Source organism: Papaver somniferum, chromosome 1 (genome assembly GCF_003573695.1).
Source record: "Papaver somniferum cultivar HN1 chromosome 1, ASM357369v1, whole genome shotgun sequence".
Taxonomy (NCBI): Eukaryota; Viridiplantae; Streptophyta; class Magnoliopsida; order Ranunculales; family Papaveraceae; genus Papaver; species Papaver somniferum.
In genome coordinates, this window is record NC_039358.1 from 178,821,856 (window position 1) to 178,839,088 (window position 17,233).

General features: G+C 37.3%; 1 protein-coding gene across 1 annotated transcript; it reads right to left on the reverse strand.

Annotated features, from left to right (window-relative positions):
- Positions 1 to 240: 240 nt before the first annotated feature.
- LOC113354980 lies at positions 241 to 2,063 on the reverse strand. Its single transcript, XM_026597881.1, has 5 exons — positions 1,781 to 2,063; positions 1,517 to 1,686; positions 1,180 to 1,255; positions 906 to 1,075; positions 241 to 582 (listed from the first exon to the last, which is right to left on the reverse strand). The coding sequence occupies exons 1-5, from the start codon at positions 2,061 to 2,063 to the stop codon at positions 241 to 243; spliced, it is 1,041 nt and encodes a 346-aa protein (XP_026453666.1).
- Between the last annotated feature and the right edge of the window lie 15,170 nt (positions 2,064 to 17,233).

Genomic DNA, 17,233 nt, shown 5'->3' on the forward strand with positions numbered 1-17,233 from the left:
AGGGAAAGATCTTACCTCGTTTCATATTTCACAATCTCAATCCAATTAGGTGATGGAAGGGATATGGCATAACTTGCTCCGTCGTCTAGCTGACTCCTCCGAGAAAGTGCATCTGCGAAAACGTTTTCTTTCCCTTTTTTGTATACAATGGAAATATCACACCCCATTAAATTGTGAAGCCACTTTTGTTGAGCTGGTGTTGTAATCTTTTGGGACCAGAGATGCTTCAAGCTTTGATGATTAGTCATAAGAGTAAAAATTCCTTCCCAAAAGATAAGGCCTCCACTTTTGAACTGCCAACACCAAAGCAAGAATCTTTTTTTCATATGTTGACAACAACAATTCCTGGCCTTGTAAAGCATGGATGTAGAAAGCTATTGGTTTGTTCTGCCTCAGAACAACTCCAACTCCCGACCCCGAAGCGTCACATTCCACAATAAAAGTTTTTGATAAGTCCAGAAGCGCTAAAACGGGTGCACATGTCATCGCCTCCTTAAGTCTCTTGAACGCATCTTCAGCTGGTAGACTCCATAGGAATGATTCTTTCTTTAACATCTTTGTCAGTGGAGCTGCAATTTTACCCTAATTATGTATGAATTTACTATAATAAACGGTTATACCCAAGAATCCTCTTAAGACTTTAACTGATTCTGGCTTCAGCCACTGTTGCATTGCTTCAATTTTTGCTGGATCTACAGCTGCCCTACACTGGTTATTACATGGCCTAGGTACTTGACTTCCTTTTGCTCAAACTCGCACTTCTCATACTTAGCATACAGTTTATGAGATTCCAATATATAAAATACAATGTCTAAATGATTTAAATGTTCAGACCATGTCCTATTGTATATTAAGATGTCATCGAAAAAGACTAAAACAAACTTTCTTAAATGAGCTTTGAATACCTTATTCATAAGTGCTTGGAATGTTGAAGGAGCATTTATGAGGCTGAAAGGCATCACCAGGAATTCGTAATGAACTTCATGAGTTCTAAAATCCATCTTTTCGATGTCACTTGGATGCATTCTCACTTGATAATGACCAGAGCGCAGATCCAACTTCGTAAAAATTGAGCCTTATATAGTTCATCCAAGAGCTCGTTAATCACCGGTATAGGAAATTTATCCTTAACTGTGATTTGATTTAAAGACATATAATCGACACACATTATCCACGAACCATCATGCTTCTTAACTAATATCACTGGCGATGAATACAGACTGTTGCTGAAATGTATAACCCCCGTAGACAACATCTGGTTCACCAATTTCTCAATTTCAGCTTATTGGAAATAAGAGTAACGATACGGCTTGATAGAGACAAGTCCTTGTCTATGGTACAACTGGATCTTATGGTCCTGTTCACGTTTAGGAGGAAGTCCTTGACGTCAAGATGGCACCCTGTGATATTTAGCAAGAATCCCATATACTTGTGCATTATGACGATGCAAAGAGTTAGTTGGCGCAGCTGTTAACAATTATAATTGCAAAAATATTCCTTCATTCTTCTCCCTTACAAGATGTTGGATTTTAGCATCATTAGCCACCACATTTTCCGGTGCCGATAACCCTTGCAGAAATACCTCCTTTCCATCCATATTAATTCTCATATACAATATAGAAAACTCACATACTATAGGTCCTAGTTTACTCATCCATTGAGTTCCCAAGACATCGTCACGACCCTCTAGAGGTAAAAACATAAATATCAACTAGCATGGGAATTCCTTGTAAGATCAATCGGGTTTGGAAACACTTACCAGAACTGATTAGCTTCTCACCTGATGCTACCATTACTTCCAATCGACTACTAGAAATAGGTTGCAATCCCACCTTTCGTGCTACCATTTCACTTAGAAAATTGTGAGTACTTCCAGAATCTATGAAAACTGTGATAGCCTTATTACCGATAGTTCCTTGCACTCGCATGGTCTGAGATGCACGAGTTCCAACAATTACACGCAAAGATACTTCAGACGTCTCATCATTTTGGTCGACAACATCATCAGCTTCGATCTCCATTTCAACATCATTATCACTGTCTTCAACATAACCTTGAATCATGAATAATTTCTCGCAGCGGTGACAAGGCCCAAATTTATCATTACACCTGAAACAAAGTTATTTTCTTCTTCGCTCATTAATCTCATCAATAGTCATTCTCCTCATAGGGGTGCTGACTGAATTTTGGGTGTTAATTGTAGTATTTTGGGTAGTGGAATGACGAGGGACTTGAATGATTTTTAAATAACTAGGTGCGTGTTTCTTATGTGAGTTATCTCTAGCCTCATTGGGACGTGCTAGACCAATGGCAGATGCGAGGGTAGTGGGCTTGTTCGTTAAAAGGCGAGGGTACCCAAATATACCACAATCTTTTACTTATCAACCTATAAATCCTCTTACCAAGTTTGATCGTCTATGGACAAAGTTGAGACAATAAAACAACTTTTGTATTCACACTTTGTGTGATCGTCTATGGATACGAGATAGAGACAATACGACAACAAGATAACTTGTGTGATTGACTATGGATACAAGATCGAGACGATACGACAATCAAAGTGTTCTACTTGATAATAGGTTCTGTAATAACCAAACTCTATAGGATCACTATCAAGTATAACGGAGTTAACGTATATGTGTATTTTACTTTACTATAATAAATAATTATAATGCGAAAATCAAAGTAAAAGACACAACAAAATTTTGTTAACGAGGAAAACCGCAAATGCAGAAAAACCCCGGGACCTAGTCCAGTTTTGAATACTTTTAGAATTAAGCCGCTATACAAATAGTTGAGACCAAGTAGACTACCCCTAGCTACTTAGTTCCCTCAGTATCCCTGCGCCTTCGACTTCTAGAGTCACACACGTGAATAACAAGTCCTTTGGATCGTATTCCAAACAGCAAAGGAAGAATATGTTTGTTAACCACTCTAATCAGTCTTTGATACAAGATATAGATGAGTTTTTGACAAAGGCTCTTCAGTTTAATCTAATAAACTCCTCTGTCTGGTGAGATCAATCTATCCAATAACTACCAAAGTAGTCAAGTTTAGATTCGCACTCAATCAAAATAAATCTCAAAGAGATATATTGAGAATGCCGATCTCATGCAACTAATCAATCGAATAAATCCGATTCTAGTTGGATCCCAGCCGATCAAGGTTTGTGCACACAAATTCACAAGATACGAAAACCAATAAGAAATCTTCTTCGTCTTCAAATCTTATTTAATCTTCAATAACCTGCACAACACCACTTGAATCTCTTGTGATGAATAACACACATAATGGAGTCTGTTAACAATGGATTATCACAAGATATCTTTAGATCTACAAACAGTTCTAAAGATCCCGTCGATACTTCGATCTAGCTTGAGTGAATCTTATATCAGAAGAGAAGATTCTCAAGAATAAACAAACTAGGTGCGATCAAAGTTTCAACAACCATTAGTCAATCAAATCAATCGAAAACTAATAACACTGCGATTATCTAGTTTCCCACCAACGGTACTCGTAGAGCTTATTGATCCCACAGAAGTCTTTAAACGAGCGGTCGTAAGAGATTTCACCTAATTAGGATACTTTACTCTCTGAATAGATGGCTCCACCTGAAAAAACAAAAGAATGAAGTTTGCATGGATCTTAGGATAGTTTGCTAGAAATCCAAACTTAGGTATCTATAGACCAAGGATGTTTGGACACCAAGGAATTTCCAAAACTGAAAATATTCTCAAGATATGCATTGAATGGAAAAATTCGGTTTTCATAATTCCAATAAATGTTTGTCCAATATTTCCGAAATATTTCAATAGAAAATATACAACTAGTAAATGCACATTACTAATTTTTATTTTCTAGATCTACACATTAATTGTTGGTAGTTAATGTATATAAAATCAAAAACCTTAATTAAAAGATTCTTAATCTATTTTCGAACAGGATCACCTTGAGTACTAAGGAATATCTTTGAAAAATAAATGATAAGAGTTATTGATCGTTTTCAAAGTATGTTGACATCTTTTCACTGCAAATCCTTATTTCATATTTACATGGATTTGCATTCTTGGAATCGGTTATACCACACTTCCAAACAAGTTTAGAATTGGTTCACCTGTATTCCAAGACTACTATGTGATTGATCAATACATGGGTTCAATCGGTTCTACCAACCACTAGGATCGGTTATACCTACATGTGGAAACACTTGTGATCGGTCACACCAGTTGCTAGGATCTGTTACACCAGTTACAAGGATCGGTTCCATCTACACATGGTATTACTTGTGATCGGTCACACCAGTTACAAGGACCAGTTACACCAGTTACCAGGACTAGTTACACCAGTTACCAGGACCGGTTACCAATTACAAGGATTGGTCACACCAATTACTAGGATCGGTTACACCAATTACAAGGATCGGTCACATCAATGACAAGGATCGATCATACCATCACATGGTGATTACTTAGGATCGGTTACACCAATTAATAAAAACTAGTCATACCAAATCATAAGTCAGGCATTGTGATTAGTTATACCAAGATACATAACCTAAGTTAAGATCGGTTCTACCATCTCACACATATTGGTCATCCAAATATTTGAAATGAATAATCGGACCAATAAGCCTAATGATTTCCCTTTCGATTCATGAAACAAGTTCATGAATGTATTTCCTTTAAACAAATGTAAAACATTGTTTCCTAGGATGAAATCTTCACCATAACCCATTCACATAATCACAATATATACAAGATTATGTCGATGTCATATCTACGAAGTTCAAAAGATAAGCGTTATATTTTGTAGTCTAATTCCCTAATACTATGATCATACTATTATGATCATGTCACGTCACTAGAGTATTATACAATATGTACAATATATACAGCTTCGCAGTTACATTTTCAATATAGCATGACTTGAAAGATACATTAGGAATGAAACAGTTCAAGTCAATATTACTAACCTCAAGTGAAAGGATGATGTCACCGTTGTAGTTCGCTACTTCTTATCATTCTTCAGGTCTTCGGAGTAATACTTGTATGTCTCAACATTCCTAGACTTTCTAGTTTAACCTAAACGAAGTTGACTCTAGTATTTAATCAAGAGACTCTAGATGAGTTTTGATACTAAAATATGACAACCAAACTTGACATACCAACGCTTGGTGAGTCCAACCGATCTATGCTCTAACAATCTCCCCCTTTGTCAATTTTAGTGACAAAACTCTTATTACATATGGATAAACAAATTACAAAGGAATTCATTTTACATACTTTTGATTCCAAGTTTCAACAACACAATAACCTGCATGTATTCAGTCAATAAATGCCACTGTTGACATTTGAATAACAAAATCTTTTACTCCCCCTAAAGGTAAGCTAGGTAAATATTCAATCCGAACATTTTTGTTATTCCCCTTTTGTACAAAGGTATATTGTGTAGTAATTTCTCCCCCTTAGTCAATGCTTTACTCTTTGGTTTGATATAACGTTTAAGCACAATTGTCCTTTCCTTAGTGATAAAATCACTTTTATACTCCATATATTTTTGTCACAAAATGACAAAGGTTCGATCAAATAAAGGACAAACCAAAAGGATCTTACAAATATAAAAGAATTGTAAACAACCTATAAGAGTTAAGCACGAAGGTTTCATATACCACTTTAGATAACCAATATTAAAACTGAAACAACAAAGTAATTTAGTTTCAATATGTTATCAAGGAAACAATTGCCCGAAGAAATTTTCCCTAATAGTTTAAAAAATCGACTAAGAAACTTAATTCCCTTGTTAAACCAATTTTGTATGTACAGTCGCTTATTTCGATAAGACCAAAATAAAGATCAGAATTAACTTTATTTCTCTCATCAGGCTCTAATTATTCAGACAATAACTTAGACCTTTCTCTTTAGAGAAGACAAACACTAGGTTAGTTAACTAGTTTTTCTTGTCAAGGCATTCGATTAGACTTAAATAACTGAATCCTCCAATTTGATAAGTCTAACTAAGATCAGAATTAACTTAGTTTCTCTTATCCTAAATAATTTGACTAAACAAATGATCTCTTCTTTTTGTTAAGCCTAAAACAAACCAACATAATTTGACTTGCACAATTATTTTCTTAACCGGAAGCAATTGAAACAAGCATAAACATTATAACACCGCAATTGCATCGAATTTCGTTAAGCAAAAACACTTGATATCCAACAATAAAGAAGATACCAAAATTAGCCAAATAAATTGACACAATTTTTCTTAACCGGAAACAATTGAATCACTTACACATCCATACACAATATAATGAAACATATCAATTTTACCGAAATTTTGTTAAGTAAAAGAAAAATGTATGCAATATAAACAGGCTTTTCTTAAATAGGAAAACGATTAACTAACAAATTTGTTACCTCAAATTCCGCAGCCTCTTCTCCCCAGAAAGATATATCACTAAGCGCAAGTTCAAATAAGAACTCTCCCCTAGTGTGTTGTCATCCTCTCGCAAGAACAAAAGAACAACAACAAGAGAAACCTTTACCAGAGAAAGGTTGAATTGGTTTTAACGGATGCGTGCCAATAGCAATAGTTGAAAACCCTAAACACATATGTTATACTAAACACCACTCATGTAAACACAAATTGATTCAACATATCGTGACTTTTCACATATGAGTTTCAATCGGAACACCTTATGATCCTTTGATAAAGCCTACCAACATGGGCTGTAACTTAATCCCGCTAATCAAAAAGCCACACGAACCATAAGGGTTACATCATATGAGACCAAATATTAAGGTTAGTAAAAAACCGAAATCAGACATCCCACAAACTGAAAACACATAGCAAAAATATAAGCATTCATTCACAGGCTATGTAATTGGTAACTAGCAGAAGAAAAATCATAAAATAATAATTTTATTCATAATAATTGATAGTGTTATTCAAAAATAGACCTTATACAATAATTGAAATAAATCAAAACATTGATGTCTATTTTTTGGTTAGATCTTTGAACAGTCTTTTTCAAAGATCATCTTCAATATCTGCAAATTTCTCGGGATCTTCATCTACAACATCACGACTGATTTCCCGGATTCTACACACAGTACCTTGATTATGTTCACAGGCTAAAGAATTAATCTTTTGATTAATATTCCGAACATACTACTGTAGATACCGTCGAAAATCCATTAAAATCTCTAAATATATAAAATGGAAAAACACACAAGGAAATAATTATTAAGAGAAGTCGCCATCCAACTTGGGGAGTTGGGACCCAAAATAAGCACTAGTCCAAAACAGAAAAACTGTTCGGAATCAAAGTACGAGTTAGGAAGATGTGAGGCACCTAACCTGTACAATTCGAAGATCGGGCTCTACTTTATAATTGGGATATTAGGGTTTCAATTCACAGTAATAAATAAAACAAAGTAAATGAATCAATTTTGTACGATTATCACCTGCAAAATGCCAAAATATTAGATATCCCAATCAAATAATCTAAAACAAAATAAATAAATAAAATTTATTATTATGCCGATCGAACGAAGAGAGGGATGACTCTATATATGGTGAGTTTCTGTCAAGGACATGACTTTTTTTTCCAATTTAACACAAAAAGATTGAATTTGGTTGGGTACCTAAAAGGACCACTATGCCCTTATACTTAAAAATCATTTCCTCTATAGTCCTCACTCCTCACCTCTATTTTGTTTCACCACCACCACTGTCATCATGGTCACCGACACCACCAACTCCACCGCCGACCCACCGACGTCACCACCAGCCAGCACATCTGCTCCTTCCATGATTCCAGAACCACCGCCTCTTCAGTTACCGCACCACCTCCAAATCATCATACCCCAACCATCATCAAAATTCTAAGATAGATAGCCAATCTACCCTAATTAATTCCCCCTCTCCACTGTAATCTTGGATCGCCGACACGACTCTCCTCCTCTTCTCTATCACTGTCGCCATATCCACCACCACCACTCAACTAACCAAATTAACCCAGCCATATTTTTAACTCCCAATTTTGCGAACGAAACATTCAATCGAACATTAATCAATACTCACTGTCATTCTTTCACCACCAACACCATTGATTCCTGCACCACCAATACCATGACCGAAACCACCACCACCAAATACGACATACATACACAAAGCAATCATAATCAAAATCTCCACTGTATTGTTAGTTCACAATAAATTAACTACTAATTCTGATCCAATAAATTAACTCATTAACTAATCCTTCTTTCTCCACCACTACTACCGTAACCAGCAACACCACCCTCCATAACAACAACACCACCATCGCTGCCACCACCATCGGTACCTCTACTAATATCCAACATTACCATTACATAATCTTTTCTTGAATTTGAAATCAAAATTGGTATTAATTGAAGTTGGAATAAAAAAAATCTATTGAAATCAATCTAATACCAATTTCAATTTCAGCTCTTTTTAATACTCCTGCCTCACCTCTTCAATTCTAGCGCCACCATCACCGCTACTATTCACGATAATACACAATTAGAAATCTAGAAACCCGAATTTGGGCATCAACCAACGCTATCCTGTTCTTCAAATAACACATTTACGATTACTGATTGTGTCAACACCATGTATCAGATATGGATGATCAAGCCTGAGAGAAAGATCAGAACATAAGAGGTCAGTCGCCATGTCGGGTGAAACAGAAAACGAAGACTTTGTTTTTCTTTGTTTTTATTTGAAGGGACGAAAACGAAGACCGGAAGACTTTTTAGTTGCATGTGTCTAACACGTGTTTTCACAAGGAAGGATAGCTTATTGACGTGTCAACAAATCTATGCGTTCTTTTATCTTCTTCTCTTTTATGACGTAATTTTGAAGTTAAACTCGGGAGTGCGAATTCGTGCATACTCCTTAACGAGTGTAAATTTCACATTTCAATCTCTACCCTTGATTTAATTTACGGAGTTATGTAACGAGGGTCGTGATTCTAAACATGGAGGATAATGGGGTCATCAGTTAAATAATCAACCAATCAGAAGAATATGTGAAATATACACTCGTTAGAAGAGTGTGAACATATTTGGACTCAAAACTCGGTGCAGCTACGATGTGGTCGGGTGATGCGTGTCGTAACCACAACAAATTAATTGAGATATTTCCCACTAATTAACTGGTAATATAGCGGTAGTAAGAGATCGTTCCCACATAGAGATGTGTAATTGATAGGTTATTTATATTAGCAAAATCAAAATAAAGGGGGATTGTGTAAAAGTGAAATAAAAATAAACAAATAATAAAAAGATGATCAAGGAATCCTTCGCTGTTACCAAGCGATAACTGGATTAGTATACTTATCTATCTTCGTTAGAACCATTCATCACCAACCGTAGGAAAGCAGCTGGCGCAGTGTTATCCCCAAAGTCCCTTATGTAACTTGATACCGAAGCGCTCGCATATCAAATTCTATCCAACTGAACCACCAAGTAGTAGCGCACTCAAGGTGTAACCCAACCGGAAGCTTTAAGTTATGTGAACTTAGGTTGATCCTAGCAGTTAGACTCTTAGCGCAAGGTCCACTTACTAGTGTTGTCTTCACACACGATTGCTCCACAGAATCCCTCTGCGAGGTCTCACGTTCTCTACTTGTGTGAGGATTATTCAACAATTACACGGATATCCTAACCCTTTACTAACAATAGAATGATCAATAGATTAATCCAATTGTACACTTGAACAATCTAGAAATCAATCATAAACCCTAATTATAGTGAAAACAAACGATAAGATGATAATACTCTGAATAGATTTGTATAATAATGTAGCATCACGCTAGAACATTGAATTCATCCTCAATCAACAAAAATTTAGCTTCTCATGATTACACCGTTTCTCGGTTTCCCCCTGTAGATGGGGAAAAACGATTTGCTGGTTTTTAAGGAATTGAGGAGACGACCGTACGGAGGAAACTCCTCGAACCGAGCGAAATGTTAAACCTCACACAGATGCACCGCAGCTTTAGATTCGAGAGATCAATCTGTAGTACTCCAGCCTAAATCAAGACAATGACCGTTCCAGAGTAAATTCGGTCACAAGAGAGGATTGGTTGATCTGTAGGAGGGAAGCTGGGAAATGTGTGGAATCAATGGTAATCAAAGATTGTGGGTGTGTGAATTCCGAATATAATAAGCTTTGAATGATTGAAATTTCTCAATCGAGAGTAGTTGCTCAATTGATGAGTTGATGATCTCGTGTTGTCGATGAGACGTGAGATTGATGATACTGTTGATGCTGATGATTCAATCATGATTCAAAGACTTATTTATATTGCTGGAATTTTAGACACCATGATCCCATGAAGTGTGACAGTTGATGGAATCAAGGAGTGGGGAAGTGGAGATCGTGTTTGAAACCAGTTGCTCAACGTGTGGAGACTTGGTCGATTTTCCACCCACTACCTCGTGAATTCCTTCAACTGATTGCACGACTTGCTCACATTCCATCGTGTGTTTGAACACACGTGCCGTAGACCGCCAGACCAAAACCCTAAGTGATATCCACCAAATTGACACGATTGACGTCTCTTGGTATGTTATTCAATTGATGACTTCGTGGTTTGATGAGACGACGAGTCCATGTAGTTTCTGAGTTGAACATGATGTTCTGAAACTCATGAGTTGAACATGTCATGAGACAGAAGTATAGTTCTTATGATGAAGTGAGCAAGTATTGCTCATTCGATGGATCGTTGAATATTGATTGTTGAACCAATATTCCTTGGTTTGAGCAAATATTCATCTGAGCAAGTGTTGCTCATGTTATGAATTGTTGAATATTTGATCATCTGAACACGTGTTGCTCATCTGATGGATTATTGGCAGCGTACCAAAAATATTAATTAGAATACTGGTCGTTGAACCGAGCATAATTAATAAAATTAATGACCATGAGGTCATCATAAAATTATTAAGGTTGGAATCTGGAATGATGATCCTTGGATTCAGAAACCCTAATTTGATCAATTGATGATCAATTCATGGTTCGTCAGAATTTTAACTATGGGACGAAGGAGGGAGCGACTACATGGGACCGTGGATCAACCATGTAGTGTCCATATGCCCACGTGAGCAAATACAAAGAACTCCTAAAGAGTTGACGATTTGTTGGTGAAAGAATGATCAAATGCTGGTTTAATCATTTATTCGAAAATGCTCGTCTGAGCCTTAGGTGAGAAAACCTTATTAATTATGACGGAGTGAGGGACCGACCATGGGTCATGAAACCGGCCCCGGGTAGTCACGTGACCTCCTGATGATCACTTCATGAAAATCCAAAGTGTTTGGAAGAGTCTTGGACCTAATACGTGCAATTGTGCAAATTAGGTCAAAACTGTGAAACTTGATGCGACCGGCTTCTGTAAGCCAAAGATCCAATCTTGGTCGGTAAAGATAGCGTTCTCGTGTCCCCAAGGCGTCCGCGTCTCAGTCTTGAGAATTTTGATATTTTCTGGCGTGCAATTGAGCATCTATTCGAGAAAATATGCCAAAATTAGGGTTTCGACAAAACTGAGGAAAACACCATGAGATGATGGAAAATAATTATAAAATAAGGAATAAGGAGGCGTGGGACCGCCGAGGTCAAGGAATGGTCGGCCGGTCGTAGCCACGGTCCCGTGGTGCCTTTTCCTTAATTTTATAATATTTTGATGATTTGATGAAAAATTAATGAATTTTGAGAAATTTGATGAATTTAGGGAGTTTCCATGAATTGAAGGAGTTTTCATGAGTTCAGGAAGCAAAAATATTAAAATAATAAAAACAAGGGCGTGTGGGACCATGGAGGCAAGGCCGGCCGACTAGGGCCCGGTCCCATGGGTTTCCCTAATTTTTTATATCTTTCCATGATTCGAAGGGATTTTCCTAATTTGAGAGAAATACCATGAAATCAAGGAGTTTCATGGGATGAAGGAATTCCTAAAAATAATAATAATAAAATACATGGGAGTGTGGGACCGGCTGAGGCATGGCCGGCCGGTTGGGGCCCGTCCCACGTGTTTCCCTAATTTTTATATTATTATTTTTTATGTATTTTTCCATGATTTGAAGGGATTTTCCTAATTTGAGAGAAATACCATGAAATCAAGGAGTTTCATGGGATGAAGGAAATCCTAAAAATAATAATAATAAAATACATGGGCGTGCGGGACCGGCTGAGGCATGGACGGCCGGCTGGTCCCCGTCCCACGTGTTTCCCTAATTTTTATATTATTATTTTTTATGTATTTTTCCATGATTTGAAGGGATTTTCCTAATTTGAGAGAAATACCATGAAATCAAGGAGTTTCATGGGATGAAGGAAATCCTAAAATAATAATAATAAAATACATGGGCGTGTGGGACCGGCTGAGGCATGGCTGGCCGGCTGGGCCCGGTCCCACATGTTTCCCTAATTTTTATATTATTATTTTTATGTATTTTGAAAATACCATGATTTGAAGGAATTTTCATGAAATCAGGGAAATAATAATAATAATAATAAAATAATGAGGAACCATAAGGTGTGGGGCCGGCTGGGACCAAGGCATGGCCGGTTGGCCAATGGTCATGCCCCGCACTATTTTTTCTTAATTTTATATTATTTTCATGGGTTTATGAAAACGCCATGAAGTCGAGGAGTTTCCTCGAGACGAAGAAGATTTGTTCAAATGAAAGTATTTTCATCGGATGAAGGAAAATAATAAAAATATGATAAAATATAAAACTGGCGTGGGATTGGTCATGGCACAGTCGGCCATTCAATGAATCCAATCCCTTGGCGCCTTGGTCAATATTTTGATTATTTATTATTTTCTTCCTATTTTGCAATAGGTTAATCGTTTCGTCGTATTTTGAAATACTCGTTCGTGCGGTGATAGTTAGTGCATCGTCGTTGAACACACTTTCACCATTTGGATCGGGGCTTACTTAGAGGTAGCTCAGACGCCCGGTTGTTGATTATGTATTACTAATTGTGGAATTCAGTGTAGAATAATTCACAAAATTGAGTAATAAGATGTTTATTATTAATTCATAGGATCAGCTGAGGATTCAACTACGAATTCAGAATAATAAAGTGAGCATTACCATTCCATGGGATCGTAGATTCGACCATAGAATCAGAGTAATTAAGTTTTATCTATTACCATTTATGAGACCAGTTGTGGATTCGATCATGAAATCGGAGTAATGAGATAATATAGTTATTGCTATTCTATGAGATCAAGCTGTGGATTTGATCATAGAATCAGAACAATTGTTATTGCCATTCCATGGGACCAGTCGTGGATTCGACCATGGAATAGGAGCAATTGTTATTGCCATTCCATGGGACCAGTCGTGGATTCGACCATGGAATAGGAGCAATAATAGATTATTCTGGGAATTCAGTAGTGAATGTCACGGCAGAATTAATCTTAATTAGAAATAATTAACTTTGTGGCTCTATACTAGCAGAGCAAGCTGTCTAGGAGCATTAATTATCCCGATATGAGCTTGTCGGTAAGTCATATCCTTTACATAGTCAGGGTAAACTCGTTGTTTGTTCCTGAAGACGTTATGGCTCTATACTATATAGAAATAATCACTGAAAGTGTTCAGTGTTCATGAGATATGCCGTTGTCCAGTCGTGAGACTACATATCTACATGTACTCTGAGAGAAAGTACTCTCCGTTGAGAATTCGATGAGAGACCTATGTCTCAATACTCACGTCTGATTGCTGGATCAGAGCTTCGTATAATTATGAGTTCACGATTTTAGCCCTTGTCGAAAATCCATCATCTATATTAAGTCCCATGCTTACTGAGGAAAGCGGTGTTCCTCAGTCAGCATTAAATGGTGATTTTCCGTCCATAAATAACAATACCAGTAATTGAACTTAGTCGTAAGTTGAGATGTTACCGGATTTAGAGAGCATGAGCAGACCAGGACTTGATGAAGGCTTCAATGTCATGATTGGAGTGTCGTTTGGTGAGCATATATTAATGTTGAACCGCTGTTTTGGACGACGGAACCTTGGTCGTTTAGGATTTGCGGGCCGGGCCCAATAAGGAAATCCTTAGAAAATTAGATTTTGGAATTAAAATTGATATAAAAGGGATTAATCCTTTTTTTTACGACCAGTGCTTTGATCCCTTCATCATCTTCACGCTCATTCACAAGGGAGGAGGAAAATTTCCTGACGCCGGAGCCGCCGCCGATCGTTGTCCGATCAGCTGAAGTCCGGCCATTTTCCGGCCGACCGACCAGGTAAATTTTTTTTTTTTGATGTTTGCTGATGCTTGAATGAATTTCATGGAGTGATCATGTTGAAATCATATATTTGTATACGTTTTGGTGTGAGTTTTTTATGAAAAACCCTCGTTTCGAAAACGTATGTTCGTTCGATCGTTAGTTTTGAAAATTAACAATAATCCCTGATTTAGAAGAGATTTTTTTTTCATGAACCTAGGTCCAGTGATAAAATTTAGTTTATGAGCTTTCATGTGTACCAAGGTTTTATCATAAAAGAAGTGAATTTTCACGAAATCGACATAAACCTTCGTTTTAAAGACAAATAACGACGACACGAAGGAAAGTATATATTATGAACATGTGTCCAGTGATAAAATTTTGTTTATGATCTTTCATGTAAATACAAAACTTTATCATATGTATAAATTGTGATCTTTCACAGTATTTTGAAATAAACCTTTGTTTTAAAGACAAATAACGACGATACGAAGGAAAAATAGTTTTTTTTTTATATATATGCAGCCGTGACATATATTGTGCAAAATATGATGGTATATTTTATTTTCATGAGTTTGTTTTCATTAGATAAAATCTTTGAGAATTTATATATGCAAGTTGCATTAATTGCTGTTTTTGAAAAAAATCAAAACGTGTGTTTTGAGAAACCTTCGAAGATAGACAATATATTTATGATGAAATATTTTATTGTTATAAACTTCATAGGTAAGTTGTGTGAATGTTCACATTATGAAAATTGTGTTCGCGATTTCATGAAAATCAGTCTCGGAAATTAAATAAAGTTTCGTTCGTTTTTGCGGTTTTCGAAGAGGCGAACGATTTTGAGGTGTTAACTCTTACGGCATAACTACTACCATTAGTATAATTGTAAAGAGGTAAGAGTTCAGAGTTACCATTTTTTCTTGTATTTCCTTGATTTACACCTGGACGGCATACTGAAGCAGAATGTAGTGTGAACCTTTTCAGCTACTCAGCAAAGATGACCAATTCCCAAGCTGACGATGCCTCGAGGGAAGAGATGTGCGTTGATGATGGTATCTCCATATATGAGAGATGCATGGATGAAACTTCTGTTGGGGGAGACGAAGAGGAAACCCCTGGGATTAAGAATGTCCCGAACATAGATGATGCATTCTTTGAAAAAGATATTCCAGGAGCTGAGCAATATTTGAAATTCCCAGTGTATCGTCTTTTGATAAATCCCAGAACTGTTACTCAGAAGAAATTGGTGACTCCTAAGACAGTGATTCGATTTTTTCTTGAATGAGGGATCTTCACCTCATCAATCATAGAGTTTAAGATTTCTCGACGACCTTTGGAGAAATTTGCCGGCTGGGCGAGGCATATGTTGGGTTTTCCTCATGTGAGGACTATGCTCGACCAGGCGCAGGTGACAAGAGCTATTCAAGCTTCTGGAGAGTTGTTCATTTATCATGACGCAAGTGGTATTGTGGCTCTGTTTGCTCGTTGGTTCATTCCCACTCACACTTTCATATGTAGATGGGGAGAGTTTACCATTACCTTGGAAGACGTGGCGGCTCTGATGCATCTCCCAATAACGGGCAATCTTCCTTGGGATCTTTCAGATGAGGAGACCGCCGTTTCTCATGTCTTGACAGCTGCAATGGAGAAAGCGAATAAGGCTGGTAGTAAAGGATGCTATGCTTCCTGGTTGACACACTGGTGTCCCAAAGACGAGGTTTCTGATAAACCCATCGACGGTATGTTACCCATTGCTGTTTTCTTATGTTTATGGTTGTCCAGAGACTTTTTTGAAGACAATGGAAACTTGTTGAAGCCTTTTGTGATTCCCTTTGCTATTAAGATAGCTCAAGGTGAGCAACTTCTGATAGGTAGTTTATTCTTAGGCTCTTTGTATTACAACCTGGACTCCTTGATTATAGACTCCAGTGTGTCGAACGGCTCTATGAAGATTGAGTGTTATGCCAACAGGATGTTTCTTCAAGCTTTGATGTGGGAGCACTTTAAGAATTATGCACCTACTCCATGTAATGTTCTGCAAGGACCGATTACTAATGGGCGTCATACTTTCCCTGAGAAAGATAATGCTAGGATCTGCGTTGGTCCACAAAGCAGCCTCGTTCTAAAATACGCTTTATTTATGTGTTAGATGAAGAATTTGAGTTCAATTTTCGCCCGTGGGTGTCAGTCCCTGATTATGTTTCTCAGCCGATGACTTTAAATACTGGAGAAAGAACGAGTTTGACGTCTGGTGCGCATCTGAGTGATGGCGAAAGATCTTTCATGTTGAGTTGCACCCCTGGTCATTTGCTATCAGCCACGTTTGGAGAGCTTTCAGTGGAGGAGTATAATATTGATAGAACATCTCGACAAATGGGTATGGATCAGTGTGTTCCGACTACACGGAGAAGGAATCCATCAGTTGAGTAACTCAGGACTCATTTGGATCATACTCACGTGGAAGGGAGCAGCTACTGGTTTCCTGGTTCTGATAGATTCTCCTATGTAACCCCAGGTTATGTAGAATTCTGGGATCAGCAACTTGGGCGTTTGCATGGCTTTGTAAGATTTCCCAGACCTCCATTCAAGGATCTTCCTTCGGCTGAGATGATTTCCAGTCGACCAAGATTGAAGTATCTTTCTAGTGATAAACGAAAGTCGTCTCCAGGATGCTCTCAGGTATGTTTCTTCATATAATCTTCACGAAATTATAAGAACTGTATTCTGATTATATTACTGGATTTCACCACAGGACGGTCGTAATATACGACCTCGAATCGGTGTAGATTTTTCAGAGAATGAGGCGGTTATTCATGGTGGAGAAGGCATGCATAAAGGTTATAAGTTGTTACCCAATACCGTAAAGTCCCCGGTTGGTGCTTTGGTGAGTTTCCAGTATTTTCTTTGTTGTGACTCTTTCTCGCCCATATTATTAGGATCCTGAAACCAATA